This window comes from Sinohyriopsis cumingii, chromosome 7, assembly GCF_028554795.1.
Source record: "Sinohyriopsis cumingii isolate HCF-2022 chromosome 7, ASM2855479v2, whole genome shotgun sequence".
NCBI lineage: Eukaryota > Metazoa > Mollusca > Bivalvia > Unionida > Unionidae > Sinohyriopsis > Sinohyriopsis cumingii.
The window spans coordinates 45,831,536-45,849,426 of NC_142967.1; the positions used below are offsets into that span (position 1 = coordinate 45,831,536).

Genomic DNA, 17,891 nt, shown 5'->3' on the forward strand with positions numbered 1-17,891 from the left:
TTCACATGGTAGCCACCTTAGAATAGTGTACTTCACATGGTAGCCAGTGAAGAACAGTGTAATGCACATGGTAGCCAGTTAAGAACAGTGTACTTCACATGGTAGCTAGTATACGACACTGTACTTCACATGGTAGCCAGTTCAGAACAGTGTATTGCACATGGTAGCCAGTTCAGAACAGTGTACTGCACATGGTAGCCAGTTAAGAACAGTGTACTGCACATGGTAGCCAGTTAAGAACAGTGTACTGCACATGGTAGCTAGTATACGACACTGTACTTCACATGGTAGCCAGTTCAGAACAGTGTATTGCACATGGTAGCCAGTTAAGAACAGTGTACTGCACATGGTAGCCAGTTAAGAACAGTGTACTGCACATGGTAGCCAGTTAAGAACAGTGTACTGCACATGGTAGCAAGTTCAGAACAGTGTACTGCACATGGTAGCCAGTTAAGAACAGTGTACTGCACATGGTAGCCAGTTAAGAACAGTGTACAGTGGAACTCCGCTATAACGCGCCTCGCCATAATGCGAATTCGGATATAACGCGGTCGTAGCATGGCTCCCGAAATTTCGTATATTCATTCACACATGGAGAAAAAAAATTTGGAGAAAAGTGAAAAAAACAAAACAAGAAATTAACTTCATTTTGGGCATGAGATTAGTTGCGACTTTTAAAATAATATGATCGTGGCATGGTTCCTGAAATCTAAAATTCATTTACGTGTATTTTTATCGGACCGTGAAAATATTTGTTTAACGTACGAGAAATAGTGTGTAAAACGTTTATTATAATTTGGTGGAAGAATTCGCGTATGACTTTTAATAATAAACGATCGGAACTTAACAATTTATCCAGGTTCTTTAAGTGATTTTGGAGAAGTGATCGTGTATGAATTCTAAAATAATACGATATATATAACGTACGAGAAATAGTGTGTACAACGCTTGGCTTCTGAAATTTATCAATTTGAACAGGTTGTGGTGAAGCTCCGTATTCTACTCTAGAAGAGAAAACTGGTTTCATTAGGTTTTTGAATTGTTAAGCCGAAGTAAACATTATCGGAAGTGTTACTTATTACGGATCCATGAGTAAAGCCAGTAAATCGTCTTTGTGATTGTCTTCCATGAATTCTGTATACAGTCGTTGCTCAAACAATAGCCGACATGGGCTTCTTATTTAACTGCAATCACAGCCAAGCAGCAGACAAAGCTGTGGTTGATAAAAGAGTCGCACAATTTAATAAACATCAAAGGACGAAAGCCGCCAACATGTATGCTGTGCTTGGCGGTGTGATCAAACAACAAACAGTTGAAAGTAAATAATATCCACTTTATTATGAAATTGTACATCCGTTCAGCTTAATTTTGTTTTATATAAAAAGTGATTCTTAACCATTGCAGGCCTTCATTACTTAGTTATCGAGCTTTATCTGTGTACGTTGTTTGCTTATATAAAAAAATATTTTACTGTTATGGAAAAGCAAGTTCAAAAACGCAAGTCGTTTTCTGCTAAAGAGAAACTGTATGCCCTAGATCAACTAAAGAAGGGCAAACAACAAACTCAGCTTGCCAGAGATCTAGGAATCAGCGAGTCCACTTTGCGAGGGTGGAAAACAGATGAAGGAAAGCTCCAAAGTCTACCCAACATTCTTGAAGAGGAAACTGGTTTACAGCGTAAAAGGGTTAAGTTAGCTAATGACAATGTCCTAGATTCAGCTTTGTACCAATGGTTTGTACAAGCTCGCTCAGAAGGTGTTCCAATTTCTGGCCCAATTCTGAAAGCCCAAGCAGAGAAATTTGATCGCCGTATCAATGGAGATGATTCCAAATTTAAGGCGAGTAATAGCTGGCTAGACAGATTCAAGAAAAGGCACGCTATCAGCCAAGTTCTTGTGTCTGGGGAAATCCGCTCCGCTGACAAAGAGGCTGCCAATTCCTACCTGATTGGGCTTAAAAAGTTTCTAGAGGACGGTTGCTACACAGCCGACCAAGTTTACAACTGCGATGAGACTGGTTTATGTTATAAAATGTTACCCGATCGCACCCTTGCAACCAAGACTGACAGTCACAAACGAGAAGGTTTCAAGAAGAGGAAGGACAGAGTGACTCTCTTATTTTGTGTTAACAAGTCTGGCAGCCACAAAGTCAGACCTCTGATGATTGGAAAATCGAAAGCTCCCAGATGTTTTCATCATGTAAATATGAAGGCACTTCCATTTCAGTACACTAACAGCAAGAATGCTTGGATGAATAGCTCCATATTTGACGACTGGTTTCACAAAACATTCGTTCCAGATGTTCGGGCTCATTTACGAAAACTCAAGCTGGAGGAAAAAGCTCTCCTCCTGCTGGATAATTGCCCTGCCCACCCCCCAACGGAAAATCTTGTCAGCAGTGATGGCAAGATCAAAGTTTCGTACCTCCCGAAAAACACTACGTCAGAAATCCAGCCACTTGACCAAGGCATAATTTCCGTATTTAAACAAAATTATCGCCGTGAAATGATAAAGGGAATGGTAGCAGATAATAATGCATCCGTCGACACATCATTGGCATTACTCAACTTAAAAGAAGTATGTCACCTTGGAGGTAAAGCCTGGGATGCTATCACTGCACGCTGCATTGAACGATGCTGGATAAAGGGTCTTGGGCCAGCTTTTACGCCCTCGACACAAAATGATAGTGACGATGAGCTTGAATTTACAGGATTCACTGAAGACGACGTACGTTTAGCAGAAGAAGCACTCAAAAAATACGAGCACAGTCATCATGATATCCTTAACTGGTATTCAGTAGATGACATCTGCCCTATATACGAACACATATCAGATGACGAAATTGTTACAAATGTCAGCAGGAAGAATGAAGCTGCACAATCAGAACCTGAAACCAGTGACGATAATGATAACGATGACGATGGCACCCCAACTCCCCCACCAAAAGTGTCTGAAGCAGTAGTACATTTAGAAGCAAGTTTAAGGTGGCTGGAAACACAAGATGTTGACAGCGTCAAAGTCCTTCAATTAAGAAACATTCTTGACTTTGCTAGAACCCAACAGTTCGCGGCAAAGAAGCAAACGTCATTGGTTATATTTTTCAAGAAATGATGAAATTTAAATTTGGAACCACACTGACTTTGCACTTTGCGCAACGATTAATTTAGCAGTTTTCACATGTTTATTTTGATGTTCACAAAATCTGAAATAAAAGTTATTTGCACGCTGAAATCATGCGTTGATTGTTAATTATTCTTGCAGCTGTCGCATATGATAAAATTTTAGCGGTATGAAATTTGTACAGACACCGTATGTAGACCCGGGAATAGCTGCATGCAATGACCGTACGATATCAGACGGCAAGTAAATGGTTTCAATATTTTGTTCATCCTATATTTTACACGACGAATTCAGACTATTACAAAATTATTGAATATTTTAAATCTGTACGATTTTCAATGAAATTGCAGCCATTATGGATGAACTGCATGCCACGACGGCACGGTAGCATACGGTGTTGATACACTTTTCATGATATAGCGATAGTCTGGTATTATCGGTCAATCTGTATTATCGTTCAAACAAATAAAAATTAGTAAATGTTTTTAATGCACAGTAATAACCTATAAATATATTAGCCATCGATTATTTTGAATATATCTTATTTAATGCATTCCAGTTAATTTTCATCTGATGATAAGCCGACTTTTGATCATTGTACATGTATACACGTACATGTTCTCGGAAAAAAAGTTAAATATTGTAAAACCCCGCATTAACGCGACCCCGCTTTTAACGCGATCCGATTTTATGGACCCCGATCATCGCGTTATAGCGGGGTTCCACTGTACTTCACATGGTAGCTAGTATACGACACTGTACTTCACATGGTAGCCAGTTCAGAACAGTGTATTGCACATGGTAGCCAGTTAAGAACAGTGTACTGCACATGGTAGCCAGATTAGAACTGTGTACTTCACATGGTAGCTAGTTTACGACACTGTACTTACTGCACATGGTAGCCAGTTAAGAACAGTGTACTGCACATGGTAGCCAGATTAGAACAGTGTACTTCACATGGTAGTCAGTTAAGAACAGTGTACTGCACATGGTAGTCAGTTAAGAACAGTGTACTGCACATGGTAGTCAGTTAAGAACAGTGTACTGCACATGGTAGCCAGTTTAGAACAGTGTACTTCACATGGTAGCCAGTTTAGAACAGTGTACTTCACATGGTAGCCAGTTTAGAACAGTGTACTTCACATGGTAGTCAGTTAAGAACAGTGTACTGCACATGGTAGTCAGTTAAGAACAGTGTACTTCACATGCTTTATGCAGTCCAATACTGTCATAAACTTGCATGATTAAATATTGAAATGGGTCAGTTCCATTGGCAAATACACAGGTTGAATTTCCAACCCTTGTCAGTTTATGATATTGTTTGCAATAACTGCAAAACATCTTTCCTTCATAGCAAATGAATTCAAGCCATAATAATTATAACAATATATGGATGAAAATAGTCTTTCATATGTCTTTTTGGATAAATAGCTACCACAGACTCAATGGCAGCCTTGTTTTATCCCCCAAACATTCACATGAATGTTCCTTCTCTGAATCTTCCTTATGAGCTTCCTTGTTAAATTAATTAGTAAACTTATTTTATCCAAACAGTAAAGTTAACCTCATCTGACAGCTATATGTATGTCTATTAAATTGATCATAACATACAATTTGTCAATGTCTCTAAATGCAATACAGACCAGTCCTTGATTATTGAGTTGTTTCAGTTCAAAAGTTGAGCTGCACCACAAAAAATGAAAGACTCATTACTTTGATTTAATTAGGTCATAAAGAAAATGGACAATGAAAAGTCTTTCATTAATTTAATTGCACTAATTCAGAAGACTAAAATCAAAGGGTGAATAACACAAAATAACCAGTTTAAAATTGCAATCTGATTAAAATCAGATCTCCACTGTCCTAAGTGAAGAAAGCAACTGCTTAAGGACCATGTTCTGGTGACCTATATTATGACTATAACTGTACATTTTATCATCCAATTGGAATGAAATCTTATATATCATCAAGACTGGGAGACTGAGCAGTATGGCTGAAAAACATAAATGTGTGACAAATGATTTTATTCACTTTCAGATGTCTAAAAGTTGCATTTCCATTGTCTAATTCAAAGATCAGAACATGACCCTCAAGTGGTCATGGTCCGACATTCAAGTAGGAGAGTGGAGTTCTGATGTTAGTCTCACTTTAAACCTGCTAAACAATCATACTGGATTTGTTTTAAGTGTTTTAAGACTGATAATTCATTTATTTAAGCCCAATACACTGTCAAGCAGTAATAGAACACACAAAGTCACCAATGACCAACTTTTTGTACAATCACAGGATGCAAATGAATAAACAGACGAAGATTCAAGCATTCAGTATGCCTCTCACAGCATGAGTGGACAGATAAAGGTAGCTATAAAGTGACTAAAGTATGAACAGTGGCACTTGACCAACTTGTTTTAAAATAGGAAAAAGCACTTGCTTTGGACAAACACCTTGGAAAATGCTACTTGTCTGACTTTGAAAATGAAAAGCCAAGGATTTCAGGTGATGGGATTTGATCAGCCAGGGTGTTCTATCTATAATTGCCTGCCAAAAGTATATGTAAAGTTTCTGTAATTGTAAAAACTAAGCAATCTTTAACTCTACACAGCTGAGCACTATTTTACACCTCCTGGCTGGACAGTGGCCAGTTTTATGATCATATTCTTCTACTCTGTATTTTACTTAAATAAACTTAACAGCCCTTTCAATAAAATACCAAATTATAGTTATTATTCTCGCAACTATTATATTTAAAAATACAGTTTGTAGTGTTTGTTGGGGAGGGGGTACCACTCATGGCACCATTTCTTTCAGTGTAAACTTGCAATAGTCCTGCTCACCCCCTTCCAATTATACATATCAGGGTTGATGTTAGAACTAATATCAGGACTCCTACTTCAAGGACAGGGTACTAACATGAGCCTACATGTATCAACAGAGCAGCCGGGTGTGATTCACACTGCCTTAACAGCCTATTATAAAAAATTTTGAACATCTTACTCAAACATACAGGAGTCAAGCTAGACTTGAATTTTAAGGAAAAGTGACATCTCCTTTTGGACAGAACAGAGAGAAGTCAGAGCTAAACAGGAAGAAGTGGAAGCAAAGGAAGAAATTATATATATATATATATATATATATATATATATATATATATATATATATATATATATATATATCTGTGTTCATTAGTTTTAAGCAGTACTTTTTTATGTTGATAAGACTGTGTTATATGTTTATTATCAACACATATTGTATGTGTATAAAAATTATTATATTCACACTGATTGTATTCATAAGTCTGAATTGACATACAGAGCACAGCATGAACTAGACAACGTAATTTACCAATATGAATAACAAGATCTGAGTACTGAAATTGTAAGTCAGTAAATATGCTTAATAAACAACCAAGTACTTTCTTTATTTTATTTTCTGAAAGTCAAAAAGACTCTTAGTCCACTTTGAAACAACCCTTTTAACATGTATATAGGAGCCAATGCACAAGTGACTTCATACCATACTGTTTGTCATAATTTCATTGCTGCCAACAAATATTACTGTAGCAATTCACAGACAACACAATAAAGCATTAAAGTTGATATATGACTGTACTAGATCCTTCGTTCCAAAATGAATTGACCCAACGAAGAACATGCATTGCACCATGAGAGTGCATTTATTTTTAGAACAAGGGATTTTCTTAATATATAAAGCATTTTCTACCTTTGTTACAACTATCCATTTACAGGACAGCGAAATTATGGTTTTATTATTAGCCTCTGTACTGGTATAAACAGCGTGCATTGATTCAATAGTATTTGCTTTGCTAACTTTGTTCATATTTTTACAAATATGAATGAAGACAAAATACAACCTCGATCTTACAGCATTTTTTAAAATTCCACTACATAGCATTGTCCCTTATGATTCTGACCTACATGATTAAATATTTAGGCTAAAAATCTTCTAGCACATAATATTCACACTTAGATTTAATTGAATTATATACTTTTTTAAAAATCTATTTGCCCAGTTATTTATGAAAATGGACATTCTAATGAAGTGGTATTTCACAGAAACAGTGATGCCTGCCATTACAGGTTCACTTACAGTTTCAAACTGATATTATAAAGAAAATAATGCAACAAGGCAGTTAAAATCCTCATTTAAAAAATTTAAATTAAAAAGTGCTCTTCACCAATTATATATATATATATATATATATATTACTATTTACATATTCATTTTTAAATTTTGAAACAGAAGTTGGTATATTTGGTATATATTCATCAACAAATAATACAGCAGACCTAACTTCAGGAAATCAAGCAGTGATATCTCACTCAGGAAAGGGTTAATGGCCAGTTAGCTATGACAACACATGTCACACCGCTCCGGTGGCCTAGTGGTTAGAGCGTCCGCCTCAGATGCAGGAGGTTGTGGGTTCGATGCCCAGTCGAGTCATACCAAAGACTTACAAAAATGGTACTAACAACTGCCTCACTTGGCGCTCAGCATTAAGAGGGTTAGTGTTAGGACTGGTCAGCCTGGTGTCAGGATAATGCGACCAGGTGGGACATCATGCTACATGTCTGCAGCATGATGCCCCAGTGCTAGACATCACTATAAACTGCCACATTGCAGACATCATAGCGATATGACTGAATTTTTTTTAAAAGCATGTTAAAAATCCAAATCACACACAAACACATCTGTGAATGTGCAAGAGTCTGTTGGCATAATTGGTATCAACACTGCACAATTACATTTCACCTTGGGCTATAACACAATAGTCAGAACTTCCAGCTACAGCAAGGGCGCATCTCAAAATGTCATCAACTAATGTCAGTCATTATATGCATAAAAAATCATATGGCAAAGTCATTTTCACATTCCTAACAGAAGAACACAAAGTTTACATTTTTCAGGTGACTTATTCACCAATTTTACCTGGTAGTGAGGCCCCTTACATACTAAAAGAAATTAAATAGTCCTCTCATCAAATACTAGACTGTTGCATATCTTTGTAGAAAATATGTGTAAAATATTCTTTACCTTCTTTATTTGTTTTTCTTTTGACTTATCCATCATATTAGTTCAACTGATAACTACTTCCATTTTCAGTCTGTTTTTATTTAGTGCCATAGAGGGCATTGCTGCCTTATTTGGAAATGTAAACAGGTCATAGTAATATGATGTTGGGTTTAATGCCATTTTTCAGCACAAAATGGGCTATATATGGCAGCCAGTATAAATGGTGGAGGAAAACCCCAGGAAGAACCACCGACCCATGAGAAGCTACTGGCAAGCTTTCTCACATACACACAATGGCCGAGCCAGATACTCAAACCCACGCAGACAGAGGTGACATGGCAGTGATCTGTAATGGTGAGCGCTTTAGACCACTTGGCTTCCCCACAGTAATAAGGTATACACCACTCCCTCGATATCTCGCGCCCTGATAACTAGCAAACCCGCTTATAACACATGGTCAGGCATGTATCCCATTTATTAAACCAGAAAATACCCAAAAAATTGATCCCTACTTTTTTAAAGAAAATCACTATCAAAACTGATAACGGAAACTTTGATGTATCACTCGTTTGACACATATATGCTCATGCTAGTACACTGTCCACGAGGAAGGAGTAAGGGTACTAATATTAGTACTATGTAGGTTGATATCAATGTAAGATTGGCCTGCAGATGTTGAATGTGGACAGTTCAGTCGGAAAGATCTAAATAATCAAAATAAGTTTGTGCTCTTTCATAATTATTGTTTCATTTTATGCAAACAAAGTCTTCACTTTTTTACATTTTGCATTAAATAAATTTTTTATCATTTGGTTCATGCAACCACGAAGTCTCCACTTTCTCTTCTAAATGTGAATGGGACTAATCTATGGTCTTGTCGACAATAAAGTTAAACAGCCACTAAAATGCTAAAGTCACCCTGTGGTGACAAAAGTTTGATCCTTGGAGCATTGTTGTTTGGTAATATCGTGGTCTCGAAAATTGGTGTCACATTAGACCAATACTCTATAAATGTGATTTTATGTGTCAATATTTATACACATATAAAATTATTGAAAACTTACATCGTCGTGTTGCATAATCTATCACATTTTGCATCAAATAAAATTTTTATCATTTGGTTCATGCAACCACGAAGTCTCCACATTCTCTTCTAAATGTGAATGGGACTAATCTATGGTCTTGTCGACAATAAAGTTAAACAGCCACTAAAATGCTAAAGTAAGTCACCCTGTGGTGACAATAGTTTGATTCTTGGAGCATTGTTGTTTGGTAATATCGTGGTCTCGAAAATTGGTGTCACATTAGACCAATACTCTATAAGTGTGATTTTATATGTAAATATTTATACACATATAAAATTATTGAAAACTTACATCGTCGTGTTGCATAATCTACCACAATACGAGAGTTCAAGCTATGAAATTATAAGAAACTTTTCCAAGTTGTTTTCACTACACGTGAATAAACGTAATCTGCAGCACTTCCGTAGCTGCCTAAATTAGAGATGTGAGCACTCGTTCCGTACATTTCATAGCATGGTACTAAACTCAAAATCTTTATTAAGCTCTAAATGTTAGCTAAATTACGACCTTTTCCTTTTTTATTTAAGCGATTAATAATTTGCTTGCAAAATATTATTAGCATTTTTTAAAGTGATATACAGATGAACACAAGATTAAATTTTAAAGCTCGTTACTGAAATTTAGTTGCTTTCGTGGAATTGCGGCAATTTCTTTTCGTTTTTGCTAATGTATTACTATTGTAGCATAATTTACCGAACATTTTCCTCTTCTATCCTATTAACTAAATTGGAATATTCCATTCCGTCAATATAAATATTCTAAAGGGGGGGGGGGAAATCATAAAACAAATTCGGTAGTAGAACTTCAAGACAGTTCAGTAATTTCAGCATATGGCACACAATAAAATAAAAACAAATATAATATTTTATACATTTATAGTCTCAAATTTAAACTTGTATCCTGCGCTTAAAAGAACAATAAGCAATAATTAAAGTTAAACAAAATAAACAATTACAGGAAAAGTCTTACAGATTCTTTAAAACTTTTCTTGCACTTTTATTAGAAAATCTTCTGAAGCTTTTTCTTGCAATTATTTTATACTAATAATAAGAATCAAATCCACGTGACAAATCGGCATGGATAACGCGAATAATTCAATAGGGAGCCTATTGTAATATTGTAAAACAGAATCTGGAGTTGACACTTTTCACTTTGTTGACAGTGTCCTTTAGAATCGTCATTGATGAACGCAAACTTATAATTTTTTAATGAACTTTATCGGTTCGTTGATCGATCGATCTTATCTAGTCTACTTGAGCATGCACTATCTATCAGAGCGTAACCGAATTCTAATCACGACATGGAAAATACTGCTAAATCTTCTCGATTAAAGTTTCTGTACTACTGATCAAATGTGTTGTCAATTTGAAAATTACTGACGATTATTTATCACAATTTATGTCATGTGATCACAGCTGTCCAAACAATTGGGTCAGCTTTGTCGCGTCAAAATGCAGTTTCTATGATTAGCCAGATGATACCAAGTCAAATTACAGTGCAAGTATAAGAGCAATGTTTCTTTACTGCATTTTGAAAACTTTTAAATCACTTTAACCTTCTTCTTAATTGCACGACCATCATGAAAAACAGCACTAACGACATCTGAAATTTCGACATCCTCCCAAAGCAAAAGAACAGAACAAAACAACCTACAATACAATAATTGAACGGAAAAATTCGAATGGTCACCTTTCTCTTTCCTTGCATTCTTTTCTTTTGTAATAGCTGATATCGATTGGAGACTTGTATTAAAATCTTCTCACCGGTAAACACGTTTTGGTGTTTCCAGAGTTAAATGCTACGTGTATGTCATTTATTTTGAACATTAAATCAGGGTGCAACGCATTTAAAAAAAAGAAGCATATCGATCAGGGCCTCACAATGCATATTACAGATACAAAAATATAAATAAACGTAACGAACAAATTTTTATTTCTGAAAAAAGGAGTCGATATTCTAGGACCTAGCCAATGATCCATATTCAGATTTGTACAGGTACACGCGGTATTGGCTTTTCCACGTTTTCTAGACTGTAGTTGTGCTCAGTTCACAACAAGTGATCTTTAATACTGTTGCACAAAAATAGTTTGGCAGACAAAATTCAAGTACCTTTCGCGGAGTGCTCATGCGTTTCACAAAAAGTATTATGGAATTGTTAATGTTTGCCCGCTTTAAGGGTGGCACTTTCATTTCTTCATTAAAATAAATTATTTGCGTACCGAATGAATATATGTGTAATATTTTTTTATAAACATGTGTCTGTTGATCTGTTTCGAAGTCATGATTTGAATATTGATCATTATCATCATCAAACAAGTTCAATTAATTGTCCAAGCTTTCAAGAAGGTTAGGTTCCGTTGTTACCACATGTTTGGTAGGAATCATTATCACAAGCAACAATGAAAGTTTTCTCTAAATAAATATTGGTAGAAAATAAAATCGTATAGAAGTTCTGAAGCTTTTTCTTGCACTGTTAATAGGAAACATTCCACGGCATTTTGTTGCGATTCTTAGTTTTAAAAAATAAGCTTAATATCTTATAAATTTTGTATTTTGAGGGTGGGGGTCGTATAGTTATATTTGAACTACTAGACGGCCAGGATATCTCGTACAAATCCTTCGTCTATCTATATCAAATATAATCAAGTTCATTCAAGGCAATGCTGACAAGGGATGAGGTTTGTGAACTGAATTGATGCCGTGTAAACTGCATGCTTTAATATCGGGAAAAATGTTTAAGGTTCTGAGGTGAAAGCACTCGCATTTGTATTTTTATTGATTCTATTTTTGTTGATACTAGGTCATTGTATCGATATTTCGTAGCTCCAGTTGTCTAGTGGAAAGACCGTACACTCGTGTAGTGTCCTACATCCGTTACGACTCTATGGTTTCAACTAAAAGAAAGAAGCGAAACCGACATGTTAATAAAATCAACTAATAATTTATTTATCTAAAATACTAAGTGATAATTTACAAGCCACTTACATTATTGTGAATTAAATTACAAATAATCCTAAATGTCCTATTACAAGTAAAAAATGTACTGAATGTTCCGAATTAATTAAAATAATCTTGAATGTCTTGATCAACCACAATACTTTAACTGAGTTCTTACTAATCCCAAATAGTGTTTTAGTCCATAAAGTCTGTGAGCACTTTGTAGTTACAATGAATAATTTAAATAAATAATTCCTCTCAAATTATCTCTGATCACAAAAATAGGCTCTGATAATAGATTTCCTGACTATAGAAATTTAACATTTTCACCAAAACAGATTAATTTCCAACGTCATGAGTAGATTATTGCAACGACAAAGTTGGAAACGTGACACATGGCCTTTTAAAAGGATTCTGGCAAATTCCAATCGTGAAAAGAGCAAATTAATTTCGGCAACTCCAGATGGACTTTATCAATATCAAGTGATGCTATTTGTTATGAAAAAAAAATCTTCGTAAACATTATAGCGTTTAATGATCATGATAACATCTGGTATATATACATCGATGACGTCATCATCTACAGCGATACGTGGAAATATCACTTGTAAACCATTCGGACATTTTTTTGTTATCGACTCAGTGAATAAAGTCTGACGGTTAAATTGGGTAAAACTGACTTTTGCCGTGCTTGTTTCACATTTTATGGCATATTGTGGGACAAGGTAAAACTAAACCATTAGATGTGCCGCCTCTGAATTCAAAGTGCATATTAGCACAAACAACTCACCTACTCAACCCCAAACAAAAACAAACAACAAAACAAAACAAAAAACTGATACGATTTTTGACGATAGCAGGATATTATCGGAAAGTTTGTTCAAATTTCTCCATAATTGCCGAACCTCTGACAAATATGTTCATTAAAAAATCAAAGTTTCATTGATATGACAATTGCGACGAATCTTTTGACAATTTAAAGGTCATATATTAAAACTGCACCCGTTCTTTCAAGCACAAAATATCAGTCAATTATTGAAAATGTATGTTGATAGAGTAGATTATGGGGCTGGTGGAGTATTGGATTCAAGAAGACAAAAGTGGTGTGGATCATCAAGTGTGCTACTTTTCTAAAACAACAAACAAAACACTAGAGGAATTATTTCACAGTCGAGAAGGAAGGTTTGGCTTTGACATTGGCTTTGCAACATTTAGAAGTGTATATTAATACAATTTCTTCTAAAGTTATTGCTTTCAGTAATCAACGCAGATCAGAGATTTGTTGAGTTAGAGCTAAATGCTTGAAGAATACAACATTTATATTAGACACATCAAAAGAAAAGATAATCTAATTGTAAACGCATTCTCACGTGTATAGAAATACTATATTGTTTTATTACGTGAAATTAAGCTGAATCTTATTCATAAGACCTCCTGTGTAATTGTAATTGTAATAGTGTATGCTGATTTGACAAATATGTATTAAAAAAAGCTTTATTGGATAAATCTGTATTTTTCTTTATGAGGGTAAGTGTTAAGTATAATTAAGTAGTGTGCTTAACTTTTGTCCATGGTTACAGGATCAATAATGTAAACAGAATAGGTACATTACTAATTTTGTTTCCGTGATTGTAGGTTATAGACAGGTTTTTCGTGAGTTTATAATATTCTAGAAACAGTCTTGTTTACAATTTTAGTGGAATTTTCTATTAGAGTTACACTAACGTACGTCAAGCGAAAATGCGTATAAATAGGTACTTGATAAACAAATAATTCATTCCTGTTTTGATTCAGTCTGTGGGAATCCTTTTTGATCAGAAATTAGAGTTGTGTTCAGATATAATTCAAGAGGAATTATTTATATGTTATTGCGCACATTGAGATTTATACAGCCAATAATTCCTACAACCATGGCTTGCCTATCCGTTCGTATGAGAACTGTGTCAGTGTTCTGCCTGGATCATGAAACTGACAATTACCTTACTCACACTGTTATTACGGAAGATCTCATGATTATCCAAGCATTTCCTGTTAGTAATTATTGGGTTGGGGGTGGGGTTAACCTGATATTTACTCTCCGGGATCAGTCTATTATTTGATCAATACACGTGAGCATTCCGTTGACCTTAAAATTTGAGAGGCGTGGTCGTCAGTGCAAATTAAAATCCACTCTCAAATCAAAATATAGATTGGAAATTGAAGTCTTGTGGGTGCATGATATGCCAACAAAAGAAGGAAATATAAACACATTTTCCAGGACAGTCACGTGAGAAAAGATTTATAGGCATAATAATACTATAACAAGTAAAATGTTATCTATCGCATCACATACAAGGTATAAAGCTCCCAATATACTGGAGAGACGCTGAAATTAAATTTTAAATCTATCTTCACAGATCAGATTGGCAAACCTATGAAGTAGAAAGGTTGCAAGAGGCGGTACATCTCTTCTCGATGTTGTGCTTTCAATAAGGTAAGCATATGACTAAAAACAGAGCACATCAAATAGGAAATTAAAAGAAACCTATTGGATCTGTCGGCTGAGAACACTCAAACCATTCGGCTTAGAGTATGAAGACTGGAAACGGATATGGATCCATGCATAGGTAATAAGGTGGCACTCTACAGTTTCGCATTTTGCATGGGTTAGAACTTTAAAGAAAAAGAATTTCCTTGGCTTTCCTCACTGGTTATACTGGCTATTTAAAAAAGACCTTGCATATCTTAGGTATAATTCAAAGAACCTTTAATTCCCTTTATTTTGGTGTATGATTGATGGGTATAATATGGGTGATAGAGTATACAGCTTGGCCTTACTCAGTATGTGCACCTTTCAAAAAAGTGCTAGCTCCACTTGGTCATTTTCACTTCCTGAAATTCAGAGGTAAATTGTATAAAAAAAGAGCCCATAACTTTTTATTTTTGTATATTTTATATATTTGGTAATTCATTCATTGCACTTTCAGAAACTGGTATTGTCTAGTCTGGCAAAATTAATTTTCCCTATTTTAATAGCTGCTATGGATAGTAAACTTTAGACTAATTCAGGCTGATTTTTTAGCACAAGGGAGCAGTCATTTTAGCTAGCAGTGTGCTTAGGTCATGTACAATTTTAAAAAAGTACAATATCCAAAGAAATATCATCCACATTATATTAATGTAGCATAGAGGTATGCCAATATTCTCTCCATTGTGCATGTTTTAAATGCAAACAACTTGACCGTACATACGTCACTCTCTCAAAAGTACATAATAACTGGTGACCGCCCCTTAAGGAGTTTACAAATGACCAAAGTTTACTATTTCCTACTGTTAATTCGCTTTTGGAAACCTATGGTCTCAATCACCATTTTTCTTTAAAGCGTTTCTTAAGGTATCATCTAGTACCAACACAGTTATGTATTGCTACTTTAGGATACAACTTCGAACAGTGTTAAGAAACCGCCAGTTCAGCAAAATATTAGATCCGGATTAATAGATATAACTGGATAAAATTACGAAGAGATCTCATTGCTGACCTACTAATTGTTCAATCTTGCTTGTTTCATTTTTTGTTATTTCATTTTGTGTCGTTTATGTAAATATCTGCAGAAAACATCATTTAGATTCTGTATTACGTATCTGTGTTGGTTTCTCTTTCGTTTGTGTAATCGTCTTTTGTGTCACTGTGTCATTGAAAAAGAAAGAAGATTCCGAAAGCGCTCAGTTTGGATTCGCACCAATCTTGCACTTGTTGTTTGTCATTTTTCATTCATATCTATTATGTTCCTAAATGATTACAATCTTTTTTATACATTGCTTTTGGACAGACCGTTACTTGCAGTGTGATTTGTAATATCTAAAAACAAATAAACGAATGGATATATAATCATCTGAGCTTGAGCAATTTGGATTGAACTGAAAGAATCACCATGTAAGCCCATTCTCTCTCTCTCTCTCTCTCTCTCTCTCTCTCTCTCTCTCTCTCTCTGTGAGATTCACCATATTCGCTATCATCTTAGAATATTTGTTAAAGGGTGTCCCCATCATTGATTTGACGAATGAATGGCAAATCAAATGACATAGTAATTCTATAACAAGTCGATGACGTTAATCGATTACATGTATTATTTGCAACCTTAATTTATAGTCCAAACATTGTACCTAACCTATTATATTAGAGCCCAGTCTGTGCCACAAGATACATGTTCTGGGAATCATTCAGAAGGGCCAACTGTAAAGTACCGACCCTATAACCGTTTCCATGAAGACTCATTTCTGACCGCGTAGAAATATTGCTGTTTGTAGTTGCCAACCTACATTTATAAATCCAGTCCTTGATTTATAATGTTCTACGGCCCTTTTCTGCAGTCCTAAAATTACGTGCTCAAACTAAATACATCAGGTCACAGAGAATACCACAACCTGACTGGACTAAATATGAAACAGAAGTCACGAGAGTTTAAAAATTTCTGTCACAACCAGTGTGACAAACGAAGTTACAATAAATACAGAAGTTTATACTTAAAAATTAACACATAAACCTAAAATGGATAACTTTGAACGATTAACTGAGAATAACAAACATAGAAACATGATCTATACTTCGATTCAAGGTTAAGAAGTTCATGATTTCTGTTCAGAATTAAAAACTGACAGTCATCAAAGTACAGAGTCATTATATACTGAAAATGACCTGAATATACTGCATACATTTTTAACTTCAATTCATCGAGAATATTCATCCATATCACATGAGTCTTCAGTCCTTGCGACTTTGTGGAATCACAAGTACCATCTCGTACATCGTTCCAGATTCCTTACATATGCGTTCAAAATGTTATAGATCGTTTACAGAAATTTGATGGCAACAAAGTAACGAAACATGATTTCTCCCAAAAATACTCAAACTATCATCTCAAGTTGCCTCAACTTTAATTGTTAGCTTGATAAATACATATAATGGAAGGGGTCTTTGCAACTAATCTGAAATTAGCCAAGGTATTCACAATCTTTAAACAGGTGAAAGATCCCCAGAAAAATAGTTATCGAACATTATCAAATTTAACAACCTTATCTAAAAAAAATTGTACGCTTCATCTTAGCGGATTTTAAAGAAATTAGAGACTGTAAATATATTTGTTCAGAAAATTAAATTAAATAAGAAATAAGATCGAACACTTTCAGGTGTGAATACTGACGGTCATATATCGTTGAGGTAAAAGAAAATCCGCGACAGAATCTGAAAAGGTATTTTATAATGGTTAATATATTGTCTTTGCATGACTGTGATTGGTCCAATAAGAAGGAATTGCAATGATACTACTCTTAATCAGATAATTAAACTCCAAAACGAGTCACAATAAGTTTTACTACCCATCCTCAAATTTTATTCGTTAATTGACAGTTATCTTTTGATTATAGTATTAAAAAAATTAAAAACTATTTTGGCATAAACCTCTTGTCATTAACGGCCCCACAATATATCAGTTCCTAGTGAATGAGTTCTCGTGTACTTTGGGTTCCTTACTTTACACATTTTATCAATCCTTTTAGGGAATGGGTGTATAATTGCCGTCCGGGCCGTTGAAATGCCCCCCCCCCCGAAAAAAAATACTGCAGACTCCGCGAAACGCCTCGCCACCTCCACCCCTGGGATCGGCGCCACTTCCAGCCTTCCGTATCGTCCACTCCTTTACAACAGCCATGGTTGCTGTCACCAGCCGCGTGGGTTCAGTTC

The 17,891-nt window shown here is 35.2% G+C and overlaps 1 protein-coding gene across 2 annotated transcripts in view; it reads right to left on the minus strand.

The window, feature by feature from the left end:
- The window catches only part of LOC149795136 (protein MAK16 homolog), a 30,740-nt gene extending 21,080 nt beyond the window's left edge, over positions 1-9,660 (minus strand). The window contains exon 1 of one of the 2 annotated variants that reach the window (XM_089964843.1): positions 9,527-9,660. In XM_089964843.1, the coding sequence (XP_089820969.1) occupies positions 9,527-9,541 (15 nt within the window). In that variant the 5' untranslated portion in view covers positions 9,542-9,660. Of the gene's footprint in view, positions 1-9,214; positions 9,241-9,526 lie in introns of those variants that run through there. The other variant, XM_089964844.1, reaches the window with a different exon arrangement.
- Positions 9,661-17,891: the final 8,231 nt, after the last annotated feature.